This window comes from Dromaius novaehollandiae, chromosome W (assembly GCF_036370855.1).
Source record: "Dromaius novaehollandiae isolate bDroNov1 chromosome W, bDroNov1.hap1, whole genome shotgun sequence".
Classification (NCBI taxonomy): Eukaryota; Metazoa; Chordata; class Aves; order Casuariiformes; family Dromaiidae; genus Dromaius; species Dromaius novaehollandiae.
Window position 1 is genome coordinate 18,993,694 of NC_088130.1, and position 16,556 is coordinate 19,010,249.

The 16,556-nt window shown below is 39.0% G+C and overlaps 1 protein-coding gene across 1 annotated transcript in view; it reads right to left on the reverse strand.

The window, feature by feature from the left end:
* LOC112978813 (contactin-associated protein-like 4) overlaps positions 1–7,124 on the reverse strand; it is a 224,776-nt gene extending 217,652 nt beyond the window's left edge. Inside the window, exon 1 of the mRNA XM_026092542.2 lies at positions 6,750–7,124. Coding sequence (XP_025948327.2) covers positions 6,750–6,834 — 85 coding nt within the window. The 5' untranslated portion in view covers positions 6,835–7,124. The remainder of the gene's footprint in view (positions 1–6,749) is intronic.
* Positions 7,125–16,556: the final 9,432 nt, after the last annotated feature.

Below are 16,556 nucleotides of genomic sequence, written 5' to 3' on the forward strand. Positions count from 1 at the left end.
TGGCCCGAAGCCTCTCCTCTACCTGCTCTAATACTCACCTATTCCATGTGCTATCCTAGTGTGGGGCTTTACTAAGTTACTTGGTACCCAAGTATCAGTATTTGTTGCATCCTGTTTAACCACTTATTTTCTGAGATTTCAGGTTTTCTGTTTAGAATTTTCCTTAGATGTATACTTTCACAGTAACCCTGAACAGGTCAACTAGCTGAAGTTCAACACAAGCAAATACTGTAACTATTCCTCCTGCGACCGGGGATTTTTCATGGTAAATTTTTAACATAATAGAAAAAAGATCTTTATGTTTTCAGAAAGATCTTGTCTTTTGGAAAACTCTTCTCATTTGGATTTAAGGGTGGACTGATAAAAGCCTGAAAATGAGCAAGATCTATTTCAGCTGCTGGCTGAATAAAGAATGATATTAAGTAATAAGAATAAATTCAAATATCCCTATGTGCTGTTTCTAATCTAATTTTCCCTCAAGACCACATATGTAAATATGTTAATTGCTGAAAGATTGTTATAGAAACAAACAGGCACTCTACCAGCAAGGAAGAAGCAATAGCTTATTCTTGAGCACTACCAAGTAATGAGATATACTTAATAAAAAAGTAATTAGACCCGCTACCCAGCTGGATAGATTTCCTAACCATATTTTTTCTCTATCCTTTGTGATTTAAAACCCTAGAGGTAGTTTTCTTCAGTAGTCTATTAAGTAGGTATGGTATTTAAATAATAATTCTGCAGTTACTAATTTAAATCTACTTAAAATGTCAGAAGTTTCTAGGCTTTCAATCACTTTTCAAATTATTGCACAGAAAACACTCATTAACAAGAACATAAAAAGTATCTCTTTTACCTCCCAGTCCACACCACATTTTGCTAAAACTAAAAAATAGCACAATAGTTTTTAATAAACACTAAAAACTGTCCTCTGGAAAAGCAAAACAATTGGACCAATCCTCCTCTTCATTTCATGAATATTAGTCAGGGTGAGTGGTACCAGTTTCAACTGGTGGGAGAAGGACTACAGAGTCTTCCTTTAAAAAACATTAGTCTGTAGTGTTATATGTGCGCATACATAAAACACTAACATATAATATATAAATGAGTATGAGTAAATACATACAAAACGCCTGCAGAGTTAAAATTTCTATTAACCATGTTTAGTGAAACCCTAGCAAGATGTTTTATCTTTTTTTCCCCCACAGAAAATAAAGCAAAACTGTTTTCATCATGATAGCATATTGTATCTCCTACACATTGTATATTTTCAAGTGAAGAAAGGTAACTTTTGTCCCAATAGCACTTATGTAATACATGGCAATATACTGAAACACACAGATGTCTTCTCCATCTTTAATCTAAAGTCATGCGCAGGCCCTAGCTGCCAAGGTTACAAGTTATAAATTATACACGTGGTAAACATATTTTACATTAAAGAATTATCAAATTAATCTACCAAAATGGTAGAACAAACAATTTTATCATTACTATTTTTGTTTTCCCACCCTCTTTATAACATTATTGAAAACTGAGAAGTGACCTAAGAAGAGGAAAATTTAACTCTGCACTTCAGAAACCTCTTAAATAAATTTAACATGTACATGTGGATGCACCTACGCACATGACAGATTTTAAACGTTGATATTTCTTTTATCATGTAAGCCCACGAATTGCCCAGTCCATCCCAGGACACAGAACGCTCTGAGCCAGAGACTGCTTGGTCTCGCTCCCCACTCTCACTCACCTCTGCTATCACCATCGCTATTGAGAGCAACTAAAAACAATGAATACAAATACAGAAGTACTGAGAAGCAAGTCTGACTTACTCAGAGAACAGAAATCTAGCTCTGTGAGATGCTCTGCATTAAACCTGTGAGTGACAATGAAAGCAGAGGGTCTCTTTTTAGAAAAAAGAAAGTCAGGATTTGAAAGATGCGTAACTTCTTCAGCATCCCAGTGTTCTTTGAGTTGCTTGTTTGGGAGAGGCAAGAAAGGGAGATTTGCCTTGTTTTTCCCAACTGAAGTTTTTAGAAGCTGCTATTAAGTTTTGGCTGGTAAAGTTCTTACAGAAAATGAATTAGTAGGCAGAATAATGGCAAATATACTGTATAAAATATATGAATATATATGACATAATACAAGTCATATTACATGTGTTTTCTACTGCTGAATGGAACCATTCAGAAAAAATACTAAACAAACACTGTACTTTATATATAGTCATACAAGTACACATTATTTCATGAGATGTGTGAAACTGGATAAGACAGGTTAAAGTTTGTCTTTCTTATTGATCCATGTGGATATACTTTTACATCAACTTATCCTGTAAGAAAGTAGCAAGGTCATGACTGCAGCATCATTAAGATCTGAGTAAGTTAGCGATGGCTTTGTAACTCCTGACTGGCAAATGGTACTTGAACTAAAACACAGTGAATCCTAACACACAAGGCAAGCGTTAACACTCAACGCAAACGTCATCACTAGAATGCATAACATACTTCACACATAACCTACTGCATTTTCTTTATATAGTTGACTCTATCCTACTTTGAGAATGTTACTATTTGCTTGTCACTGTCCATCAACTTGATATCCATCAAAACAACCAAATTGGCTGTGCCCATTCTGCTGACTGAGCCCAGGGACAGACACGTTCATGGGAATTTGTAAAGCGAGAGCAATGGGATGCAAATTGGGGATTATACTCAGTGCAGTCAACCCAAGGCCTTCATGTGAATTCTCGACCTTGAAAGAGTGAAATAAATTTTGATAGATGCATCCATTGGTGTTGGTTTGGATGCGCTGTTAATACAAGCCTTTGATGTTACTGTGCTAAAAACATGCAAAATATACTAGAGATGTCTGTAATATTTTATTCATGTAAATAATTGCCCAGAGATAGCCTGATCTCTGATAGGGTCTCAGTCGTTACCTCAGAGGGAATATAGATAATAATAAACACAAGATAAATATTAATGAGTCTAAAAGAAATTTAAGGACATTTCTATTTTCTCCTCTCCTGTGCTTCATATCAGCCACAAACTAACAGTAAAAGAACCATATTTTAATGTAAATTGTTCACGAGAAACAACATTTTATTGTATTTTAAATGCAATTCATGAAGTTGTGAAATAAAAAGAGTCTACAAAACTCTTCTGTACTGATGATTAACATCAGAATGAAATTCTAAAACTTTTTTCTAAATGAAGTTACAATAGTAAGTAATCTCTTCCCTGGGGATGTTACTTGTACGATGACTTGCATCTGATAATATAATCAAGGTATATGATCACTGAACCCTTTGTGTGAAAAGTGTCAGTATCATTAACATTCATTCTCCGTCAGCTTCAGAAGAGGTCTTCTACTATAGCAATAACAAGAAGTCCCAGTGACATAAAAATAATAATAATAAATATTTCTTGGTTTAGAGAAATTACAATCACTCTGGCACAAATACAAAAATCAGAATTGAGAAAATAAAAGCTTCTGTAATACTGGAAAACATTACAAAGACAAATAGGTATAAAGAGGTGAGAATTTACAAGAAAAGTCTCTAATTTGCTGCCTTTATTTCCAAAATTAGCCTTAATAACTTAATAACTTTTAGTCACAGTTGAGTTAAAGTGTGTAGGGGGTTTAATTATGTTTTGTGCAACACTTCAATTTTAGAGAGTTTCAGAAAAAGGACTGCGCCTATTAGAGTGCCAATTTCTGGCAAGTTCTCAAAGGCTGATTTAGTGACTTGCTGATTTACAGTGGTAGAGCCAGCTCCCAATAAAATAAAACCCTTTGCTAGCCCCGGTGAAAAAAACTTTATGGGAGTACTTGCTTTGATCCCCTTTTAAAACTCACATTTGACCTTATATACTTTCTCACTCTTGGCCATGTATTTCAAGTGTCTTTCAGCTGCTTCGGAAGTGTAATTCCTTGGGAGGAAGAAAGCGTAAGGAACAGTTAACATGAAGCAGCGCTACTACAGAACTTTTAAAAGATTTAGGTTTCCAGCAGCAATCATTACCTCTCTTGGTACGAAACGTCAGTGTTACTCTTCTGGAAAAAAACAGAAATAAACTTTCATATTCAAGATGATAGGGCTTGTCATCTTCAGATAATTTAAGAACTTCACAGGCTTTTTACTCAAAGGAGGAATACTGCGGATCCTTTAAGACAGAAACAATTCTAAACATATCAATCTTTGATCCAAAAAATTTTCTTTAGAGAAATGTTAGCAACATTAGCATTGACACTTCAAGGTGAAACGTAAAGGTCTTTACTTTGGTGTTTTCTTAGTGGGAGTTGGTCTGAATAAAGGCAAAGCAAAACTGAAGTCTTCAGCATTTGGTATTAAAAAAGAGTAATAAAATTAAGAAGCAGCAAGGTGGACTACTTTAGAAGAAGAATAAAAATATCACTTTATTTTCTTTAATGATTGACAGCCTAATCTACAATCTAGCCATCAAAATTCACACGAGGAAACTGAACTTCACCTGTGCTTGCAGGCGTATTGAATACATTAATGCCAATAGTAGGACCACCTACTGAAAAGGATTTCGGTTCCTGGTAAACTTCTCAAGAAGAAAGAAATAAAGTAAGTTAAAGTGGGTATATAATGGCTGCTACGTGTGTGCTGTTATCAGTAATTATGGCAAACCCTTCCTTCCGAGGTCATTTTATGAAACCTAACGTAGTAGCCAAATTCATAGCTTGAAACTCGAGATGGAAATTGCCACTTTAAAAACACACTAACTCGCCCACCCAAACTTCCCCATCTAAAAAGAAAAAAGAAAAAGAGAGAGTATTTCTCTAGATTAGGTATTAAAAAGGAGAAATCTGCACTAGATGAGTCAAACTCATCTAGTTCAGATGTTAACACTCAGTCCTTAAATTAAATGTCCCCACAACTAAATGTCCTTTAATTTACTGTCCCCACAATCAGTTTTCTCATCTATAACCTGGGAAGAATACTTCCTCAATTTAGATGGGTGTTTTGAAATAGGAGTTAGGATTTATTCATAAATAAAAATACTATAAATTTATAAATGCTGACTTAAATGTGAAAATGAAATCTATTAATTAAAGTCACCCATTTGATACTGTAGTAAGTTTGGCTTGTTTTTGAGAGGTATTTGAGAAACCAGAAGTAACTGTATTTCATACCTGATTTGTTTTATCCTTCATAATTCTGTATTGGGAAGAAGCTTGATTCTTTTCCTCAAACCTTGTTTCCTAAATTGTAAGAGTGACCTCTAGTGCTTTATTGCTTTGTTGTGTGCCGCAAGTCTCTTTTGCAATGGTTTTAATATGCCTCCCTATAAGCGACTGATTTAGTTTTGTGCGTAGTGCCAAATGCTATTAATGTGCAATTCAATTATCATGGTCTTGTGAAAATGGATGTATTCATAAACTGCACAATGGAGAATGATGAAGAGAATTAAAGCTGAGGCTGGATTGCAGCAGGGTGTTTTACAAGAGGAACTTAGTATTCATGTTTAGGGCTACTCTATGCACTTGAGTATCAAATGAGATATCATTACTGAATGACAGCACAAGATCATTTTGGTGCTGCAGTGTGAACGGCTGGCTCATGGGAGCAGGTTTAGTTTACAAACCATCCATATGCAAAACCTTAGCCTATAGATCCACCCAGCACTTCAAACTTCCCTGTCGTTGCTCAAATGTTTTTAAGGCGCTATCCCCAGCTGCCAGGCTCTAAGGTCATTCCTGACTGTTCCCACTCGCTCTGTCGTTTACTTTCTTCCCATCCAGGCGCTGTTTCTGCCCTCCCTGTTCCTATGGTGCATGGCCAGTGCCTTAGCAGCAAGGGGAGAAATGATGCTCAGTTCAGGTTATGAGCATCTGGCATTTAGGCAACTATTCTACTACATGTATACAAAATGAAATCCTTTCAGCTTGCTAAAGCCAAAATGGAACAGGAATATCTCAGAATAATTCCTGAATAAGAAAAACCTTGAAAATTAGTTTCTTGATAAGTTTTTTTCTAATATAAAAAACCCTAATATAATTCAGCACTGAAACCAGAGATTTTAGTGTATACATCAGATTTGCCTCCTAGAGGGCACATTCTCTTAAACACAGTAATCACTATCTTTATTTTGCCATACCACCCTACTGGCTAACTATGATTTACTCATTTTTTAAAAACTTTCTGCTTGAACTGATAGCGTTCACCTCTTTAGTCATGCATGAACATCATTCCCTAAGCAATCAATGCAGAGCCCATAAAGTCTCGCTCTCCACATTCTCCTGTTACGTTTGTACTGCTCTTGAACTGCACAATGATGTTCAGAGTTATTTGAGTGCCAGCTTAATTCAGAAATGCAAATACCAACCTGCAAAATTACAAATTGCTAAAAACCAAGCTGATGCAGTACACAATAGAAATCTGCCAGTAATTTCCGTGTAAGACATAATTCCTTGGAAAATGCAGCACTTCTAACACAAAACAAAAATGAAAATGAGGCTGAACATGCAATTCCTTAGTAAAATGTTGCTTTCAGATAGTCCTAGAATATATAAGCTTTATAAGCAATATGCTGTACATAGACTCATAACAAAAATCTATAGAGGGATTTTGGAACATTTTCAGCCTAGTAACTTGCTGTTACGATTTCCAAGCAGCAAGCATTTCTCTCAAGAATAATATTTATTCCAAAGGCAGATAAAATATCCCAGAAGTTTTCAAAACACTCTGGTTTGAGTTTTAAGCCATATGCAATACTTACATTTATTGCCTGCCACTAGCGTGTTCCAGTTATGAACAGCTACGAGAGCCAGCAGCTTCAGGAAGATTTCAGTGGCAGAATCCATGTTCACATTCACTGAGGCACCCAAAAGAGACAGAGTATTAGGAAACAGCTGCTCTGCACTTCAGTCCTCTCGCCTCTTCTTTGCACTGCCCCTCTCTCCTTGCAGTGTTTCCCCGTGGCCAGGCACCTCAGTCAGCCAGCTGCCCTCCGCATCGTCTCACGCATGCATGCCCACCTCCAAGTCCGCTTCTCCCCCCAACAGCAGCAATCCCCAGGAGCAGCAGCGAGAACCTCTCCTCCGATTTCACAGCCTCACTCAGGGCTAAATTGCCAGGCTAGCCTGCACGGCTCCGCTCACCGAAGCGCCACGCTCCCCGCGTGTCCTGGCCACCCCTGGCGGTGACAGGTGGGAAATGGGAGGCTGTGATGAGAGCCAGACAATAGGAGAGGGCAGGCAGCGCACCGGCACCCAGGCGCTTGCGGGGTGCGCGCCGCGACCAGCTCTTGGCCACTAGCTTTTAAGTCGGGGGCGGTGGGGGGAGACGACGGGGGGCATTAGCTGTGCATGCTGCCGTTCCTCCCATTTTTTGAGCGTGGTAATTTTGTCCGCTTTCCGCTGCTGAAGCGTTATAAGTTCTGCATTTCTGACTGAACAGATTATAAAGGCAGTAGAGATCCGAGGCGCACCAGTAAAAGAACAGTGTACCTCTACTTACGAAGTGAGCGCAGGACTGCAGGGTCTGCCGCCCCTCAGCAAAATGCACCAGGAATTTCGCTGGTCAGGTTGGTTGTTAATAACAACGACATGAAAGAATTACATTCTTAACCCATAAAAGAAAGCATTTCTACTATAAACATAAGATTGTGCCAGGCTTTCCCAGAAGATTGTAGCCCCCAAATACAAACACAGAGCACATTTTATTTTCTATCCTTTCATCAAGTGGAAGCTATCTTTAAACTGTCCTAATGTTTGCAACATCAGTGCAAACATTTCATTTCAGAAGGCACTTCAGAGGAACATTAGGTCATTAAGCATGTTTGCAAAATGGGCTAAATTGCTGTGAATGGTAACTACAGAAGAGATACAGTCCTCCAAGTAAGAGAAATAACCTTATTAGGGACCTCCTGACATGAATGAGAACTACAGAGTCATTCTAACACTGCACTAAAGATTGGCATCACTTCTTCCATCACTACTGTTTCTATAGAGCTTCCACTGTACAGACTGTCTTTAGATTTTGACCAGAAACTACTGAAATGATGAATAAGGATATTCACAGTCACTCTGAGGTGCATAAACAGCACACTTGACGCTTGCAAATTCAGCCCAGTGGCCCCAACTTTGTCCTCCTGCTTCAGGCGGAGAGCTCTGAAGCTCAGAAATAGCAGCAGGTCCTTCTGCCCAAAGGGGTCAGCCACTAGAAAGCACATTTCGGGTAGTGCAGTGCTTCTTCCCTGCATGTTGTAGAGAGGATGGAATTTAACGCAAATTGCCATGTAGAACGGTTTGATGCCAGGAACACCAGTGGAACAGAGAGGAAATGTGGATTAACCCTCCAAAGCTTCTGAACTTCAATTCTTTATTTAAATCAACCTCCTAAGCCCTTGAACGATCCTCTGATTCAAGTAGTGAGGGAAGAATAAGAAGAGTTTTCATTTCACACTACCTCAGTCACACTAATGTAGGTTTTACAAAAATACATCCATGGCTTGGGCAAAATATCAAAAACAGAAATGCTAAACAATAGAAAATACTTTGAAAGGTGCTTAATACAACTTCTGGGTCCATTCCATTTCAAATAGCATATCAGCACGGTTAAGATTAGATAGGCCAGTTTCTAAACGGCCATATCGGGCAAAAAGATTCATGAGAAGTTAAAATAACAATTTATCGCATGTCCTGCCTCTCTAACCTCCATATCAACTTTTATTTGTATGAAAGAAGCATGGAGAAACTATATTAAGGAGAGCACGGATGAACTGGCCTTCTAGGTCTCAGAATTCTTCCCTTAAACACTTACAGTTCCTTCTGGAGTTTAGTTCAACCATAGAACATCCTGTCTATAAGCTGGATTTCTTTGTCATTTAGTTCCCTGAATTAATATTGACCTTCTGACTAAGTCAATAGGAACATAAAAATATTCCTTCTGCTGCATCCCAATTCTAAAGAATAACCCATCAGAGAGTCCCGAGCTCTGCAGCTAGACAAAATTTCATGTTTAAAAATAGGACAAATATCATATAAAATCTTGGCAAGGGCTTTAGGATTTGCTCTAAGAACCCTAGGGCTTTGAATTAGGAAGAATTATTATTCTGGTAATGTAATGCAAATTCTGTAAAATTGCCAGTGCCATTGTGGGTAAATATTTGTCTTATGAAATAGCTTAAAGTCACCAGAAAGGCACATCTGACAGTGAGAGGTCACAGCACTTTTTTTTTTTTTTTTTTTTTTTTTGCTGTCCGAATTACAAGTAAATATACAAATGGATATAATCTATGTTAATAAGTATGGAAAAGCCAGCTTTATTGATGCAACAAAATAATATGCCAAAATGCCTGTGTATGTTTGTGTGCAGACAGACTGACTCTCAGGACTCTGTAGAACACCATGTATCTGAAAGGTCACGTTAATCACCATCTTTATCCAAGGATGAATCCACAGTACCTAGAAAGCACACAAAATAGCCTGGTTTGACTCGCCTAGGATACTGCAACCTCCTCTCTGCCTTTTCATCATCACACATCTCCCTCCTACATAAATGAAATGCTTCTGCTCAGATAATCTTATCTTTCTATTCCAGCATCTCCTTTCCCACTTCTCTCCCATATAGTGTCAAGTTCTGTCATTAACTTCCGACACACTCTGTGTGGGACTTGGACAAGTCTTCCCCATTCCTATGTGGCTGTATGCATTATTTACAATTATTTACTCTTCCTATTGCCCCCTTTTATTCCCCTCACTGTTTCAGTGTTTTGTTTTCTTTCTCATCTCTTGTTCTTGAAATTTTTCCTGCATGCCAAAAACCTTATTCACTTTCTCTCTCTTTGAAATGTAGCATTTTCCCTGTTGGTCTGATACAGGATCTTTCCCAGTATGATCTGCATATATGTATCATTCAGAAAGACTGCAAGTTCCCTGAAATACTGTCTTATTTTTATATAGCTTCATCCTCATGGTTAAATCATTTGCAGAATTTGTCTTTATCAAAGTTTGAATAATTTGATTTGGGTATTGCCAACCTTCATTTACAGAGTGTCCCTCCTCCTTTTTTTTTTTTAAAGCAAACTCAGACTAGTAGAAATATAATTCTCCTTTAAAATTATTCTCCCTGTGACTTTTTGTCTATAAAGAGGAAGCACTTTTAAATTCATGCTAACCATACTCCTGGTACTACTCCAACGTGCTTATTAATTGTAAGTCAATTTAAAATGATGATAAAGACATAGGACTGTACTCAACTATAGCACAGCGGTAGCACTTTCTTGTGCTCTGCCAGAAAGCCAGCTTTACAGGAGAAAAATTACTGTCATTTTCAGAATATCACAGGTATTCACTACACTTTATTTAATGACAACAAATATAATAATAGAATGTTTTTGAAATGCAAGAACAGATGCGTACACAGTCATCAGCATCCATACCGACTTGCTGCAAAGATTTGCTGTAATCCTACCCAGTAAATCCCTCATTCCCCACAAAGTCCTCAGAAACTAACCGCCAAACTGGGGAAATGAGCTATTCACTCGTCACCTTCTGCATCTCACCTCTCACTAATCCAGCTCCACCAAGCCTATATTTTCTACATCCAATCAGCTCTGCCGCTTTATCGTTGCCGCAGGAGAAGAGAAGGAAAGATGCGCAGCTTTTAAGCATTTCTGTTGTCTCTATCCTATTTATCGCCGTTTTATGGAGCCCCCCCGGGGGCCCTGGTTAACCCTCCTTCTAGTGCCACCTGCTGCAGTCTCCCTGGTACTACAGGTTGCCCTCCACAGCCGCCAGCCACGTAACGCCGCTGGAACAGCTCGTGTCTCTGGATGCAAAGCGGACTGCTTCAAGAGCGTGCAAAACCTGCCTCCCAGCACTGCCAGCAGCCCTGCAGAACACCACCCTCCTAACTGTTCGGCTGCAGGGAGCAAAAACGCACACCAGCAAACATCAACTAAAAATAAACGAGCAGACAAAGCACCTCTCTGCCTCGTTACATAGGGTACGTTAACTACGAGGTTCAGTATCTTTTTAGCTGTTTGCAAGGTCAAATAAAATTCATATTCACATAAGATTTCTCAGCATGTTTTTGTAAACATTGATCTCTATAATAAGGATAGCATAGAGTAAAAAATGCTTGTCAAAAATGAAGACAGTATAACTACTAGTCTTAGCACTATTTTTTTTCCAGTAGGGGCAGAATAGTACAATTTGTCTACTGCTTGCAAAGCTGCAAGTTCCTCTTCAGGCTGTACTGGTTAAAAAGGGGTGAAGAAAAAAAAAAGTTGTCTGCAAACAACACATTTTACCAAATACTACACCTAATCCTGACTTCATCAGGAATGACAATTCTATTTCTTCCTCAGAGGACCCATAACTCAGGTAAGAAGAAGTGGCTCAGTTCACCCACGAGATAAACCCATGCAAGAATTCACTCCCTAACAGCACTGCTTGGGCTCTCTGATCACTTCTGCAGCAGTGGGTCTGGGGGACGGCACGAGGTGGGAGCCTGCAGAGACAGCGCGTCGGCTACTGCTGTCGGATCACTCCGATTCCCTCCCCGGGAAGGTGCAGTGAAACTGCTGGAGGCAGCTTTTCGGAGGTTAGGTGAACGCACCTCTTTTAGCCCCCTGAATCTTCTCAGTTCACGCTCAGGAATTGTGATCCCTATTCAGGAGACGCTCAGTGCCCCTTGGGTTCCTGCACCAGAAGCCACAATTTCAGTACAGGGCACTGGAGAATGAAATTATGTATCTGCTAATAAACATTCGTAACAAGTCTCACATGTCAAGGAGAACAGAAAAATCTGTACAAGTAAAAGAAATGAGAGGGTAAGAAAAAGGTGGCAAGACAACTGCAGGACTTGATACTAAGCTATTTCTGTGGCTTTGCCCCTAAGTTCAGCATGACTTCAAGGAGTAATTAATTAAAGACAAGGAGATTGAAAGGCGATGGTGAGGGCATAAAATGTAACACAGATTTACCAATGGTAGATCATGCTAGATTAACTGGATAGCTCCTTTTGATAACTGATTCCTTCCTAAAAGAAGGATATGTAGACGATGTTGGACACAGAATGCGTTTGACACAGTATGAGAGAGTTAAGATATTTGATAAGGTAGAAAAGACGGAGTTTAGCAAAGAATACGTGGCAATGAATAAGAGAAGATGGTAATGGGAAGCTGAGAAAGGTATCAAGGTCAATCTTACATTAAAGACTGAATCCTATTTAATATATTCACTAATGACTACAGTGCAAATGTTAGGAACAGGCTCATGAGGCTGGTGATTTGGGAGATGATTAGGAAAATATTGTCAATGTAGGAAAGGACTACAAAATCATACACAAAGCACAGGATGACCTTGCTGAAGAACAGTTAAACAACATGCAATAGTAAAAAATGCATCAAGTGTATTAATTAAGGCTGACAGCAACAACAATACATGCAGCTGTAAGCTAGGAGTTCTTAAGTTGGAAGCAAATGAGGATGGAGAGGACTTAGTTGAATCAGCCAGCTGTAAGCTGACTATAAGCTTGTGGTCGAGCCATCAAAAAAACAAATAGTAAGTTGCCTCAAAGAGGTATTTACAGTAGAAATAGGGAAGTAAGGTTTCTTGGGTTAGGAATGGAGTGAGAGCCAAAGGGCCTGACAAGAATAAAGGATCCAGAGACTCCCTCTCCCTGGTTTTATGCTATTGGTTGTGCCAGATTTGGAAATATGGATTTGAATCCCCAGGGACAGTAAAGAGCCCAGAACCCAAGATCCACATGCTGGATGATGACTCAAACACCAGAAGTTCTAGAAACTCTTTCAAATAAAGGAAAAACTCCTGCTCCATTTTCCAGAGGAGGCAACTAAATCTTGGAGAAGGTTCTGGGCTGTGCCTCACAGTTTGACATAGGTATGGCATCTAGCCCAGAATCAACCTTTTAAGGCTTCAATAGGAACAGAATATTAAAATAATTCTCTTTCTTTAGTGTTTCACACAGGCTAACTCAGGTAGCCGTCCAAAGCGCTCCGGTTGCTGAGAGTCCTGTTCACAACTGACTCTCTCTGTGCACCAGATAGGGAGCTTAGCCGCCTGGCTGACATCTGTAGCTTTCAGGTGCCTGAAAGTTAGATGTGGAGTTGCGTGTTCTCGTTGTGCCCAAGGAGACGTCTACACAGACTGATGCGAATAAGACTACAAAGCATCCAGCCTGGAGCTATCCTGTGTCTGTCTACTCAAAGTATGGGAACTGTAGCTCAGGTCTCTCTGCACCTGTTTAAGCAGATACAGCTTAGCTCTCTGTATATCAAGCCTTGTATATCAAGATTTCAATGCCAAGAAAGCAGAGGCAGGAAACTATAATACCATAATAAGCCTATTTTTTATTTCTCTCTGCAAAAGAAAACCCTCCTCGAAGTAAAAATATTATCAAGGTAAAGATGAGTAAGTTGCTTATGCAAAATTTGTTTAGACCATACAAAAAACCTGCAACACCATTAGACTTCAATTATGCGTAAACGTTTCATGTTCAAAGCCTGACAATTTAGTGGAAAGCAGACAAAGGCTTAGCTGCTGTACAACATGAGATATAACTTATACAAGTTCAATTTCCTTAATGTTAGGAGAAAAACCCATGTAATATGGCTTCCCTATCTTAATTTGTGTGAAATTGTTCTTTTGCCAACAGAATTTGTGACTGTATTAGGATACAAATCTGGTGCTTTGTTGAAGCAATGTGTAACAGAGAGATAATATGGAAGAAGAAAGGCAGTAAACAGACTTGTGCAAGTTGAAAAAGGTCACAAATACGGGACTCAGCTTTCTCAAAAACACAAATATCTCTAAACTGAATGGGCAGGTCTCACCTGCACTGTCAGCACTTAGGGTAAGCTACAAATAACCAATGTTTCATTGATCTGGACAAGATTTTACAGACCAGGGTCAGACTCTGCACACTGTAGGTTAACTGTTGTTGACATTGTTCAATGTGTTAGACAAACACACATTTCTCTAAAGGAAAATGATTTTGCTTCTTTTTTTTTCCTTGACATATTATTTTTCCAGGCATAATAAAAAGGAATGTCACCTTACTCTTTTTGTTCTTACCACCCTCATTCCTTTGTTGCAGCCCTATAGAGATGATATACATGGAAGTATCTAGGTTATATAGTCTCTAGCTTCCATGTGTAGGTTTGCTTATTTATGGTTTAACAGTATATACCTCACATGATATTATGTGCAGCTCTTAGCATGGCAGTGCCGCAGAGGAGAGCTAGCTGTTGCATAGGACAACGATCTCCTGAAGGAGCAGAATGTCTTTGCAGGCTTGTGAAAGGTAGGTGGTCTGCCTTTATTTCATTGTACAACACGGAGCCTACGAGGGAGAGAGGTTTGGGAAACGGGCAGTGACAGCAAGATTAGCAACCACAGGAGTACTTCTCCCCATCCATACCAGGAAACAATCAAGCCTTTGCAAAAGCTGTCTCATTCTGAAGGTAAAATGAGCAATTGTCTTGCATGAGTCTCTTTTATACAAAACCAAAAAGAATAAATTCTTCTTGTGCTTCTTTATTATTACAGACATGACTGGACAAATTCACTCACTGATTTAGGCTGCCCTTTGTGCTGAATACTGCATCAAGAACCCAGACCAACTCTTGTCTGAGAATGAAAGATCCATGGGAATTATGTATATCTACGTTTGATCTCTGGACAAGAAAATCTCATGAGACACAGCATCTCAAAGTCCCGGGATGATAAACAAGATGCGAATGCCATGAATCAGAGGTGCCTAGCAGCTTTTTCCAGCTATTATTCTGTCCTCTTTCCTCTCACCCCTACCAAGACTTTTCTCACACTATTAACAAAATAGCAAAGAAAGCATTAACCAGTTGGTTTAATACACAGTACCGCATAGCATCGCTTTGTTTGCTCTAGTGCTCAATACTTACCCCACTGCATGCTCATCTTTCTCCTCATCCTCTAGGAAGTGCTTGTCTCTATACACAAATAGCTCATGCTATGCTCCCACTGTAGTTTGCTTAAAGCAGCATTAACTTCTGATTACAAACATTGATGTTCCTTGAAGCAAGAACTAAAATGCAACTAGGAAGACAGCAGTGGAGCAGCCACTAAGCCTCCCACATTGCTAAGGGGAGGGATGTCTCTAAGGAGTACTGCAGAGGCTACAAATGTGTATCTTTGCACGGGGAATCCAGATTCCCTTCAGATCCTCACACTTGATGCAATTACAAGGAAGATTATATCCTTTAGGCCTTCCATACTGTCATTTATCCCTCCTGAAACAGTAGATAATGCTCTGGCTTTTCCACAAATCGAGGTTTAATATTGATCTTTTTCAGTGTTTTTCTTGCAGAAGAGAATGATTTGGCTGTAACATAACCTTGACTGAGCTGTGCATGCTCCTGCTGATATCAGCAATACTGCTAGTGCAGTTAAAAGCTAAGCAAGTACAGGAAACATGCAGATTTTACGGAGAAGTGGAGCAAATGACAAACAAACTGACAGGTGCCACACGATGTTGGAAAGCACTATAAGAGGATCCTACAGTCATGAAAATCAAGCTGGCAACGTTTTGATCTTTTTATCATTTTAGAAGAATACAGTGGAGAAGACCTGGGGCAGAGTTTCCTGAGATATAAATGGAGAAGAGCAGTTTTAGCTTTACTCCTGATTTAGCTTTAGGTCACTCAAGTGACTGCCACATCCAACAGAATACGTCCATCCCCCCAAACTGTAGAAACTCTCCAATTTTACTTTAATTAAAGCAAACCAAAAGAGGTCCCATACTCTCTTTAACCCCCAGTCATGTTTCTACACTAGGAGCCCACGAAGGGATGGCAACACAGTGAAAGCCATCTATACTGGCGATAAGCACTTTCTGCACCTGGGAAATTCCCTGCCTTTTCCTGTGACCTCTTTATGAGCTTTAAATGCTGTCAGGCTATAGGCATACATGCCTATAGCACAGGCCACTCCTTGTTCCATATCTGATAAGCAGAGAATAGAAAAACCGGTGTATTTTAGTTTTATGAAGTCCTTAATAAAAAGAATTCTTAAAGAGGAATGAAGAAAGTTGTCATCAGTGTTGCACACTACTTGCTTATCCATTTGTATGTTGTACATGATCAGATATTAACTTCATGTGTGTCACAGTCGATATTTTTTGTAGTTATTCCCTTCTTTTGCTTTTCCATGCCTTAATAACATGATAGAAGCAAATTAAGTATTCAGCTGGCTTTGCTTTATTTCGAAATGCAACTTCATCAAGCACTTTCTGAATGCAAATGATAACAAGCTTTTTATTTCTTATATAATCTACATGGGAAACAGGGATAATTAAAAACTGGGACTTTATATTGAGACGAAGTAATGAACTCTGTTTTGTAACTCCAAATGAATAACTCTTGCTCTTTGCTTTTAGTGGGCGTACAGAAAAGAACTAGTTGACAACTAATGAAAACTTTATATGGATTAGGTTTCAAAATTCCCCACTAATTGATATTTCAATGATGTATTAATTTTCACCACACATGATTTTAAATGCCAGAACTCCAGAAAATTTG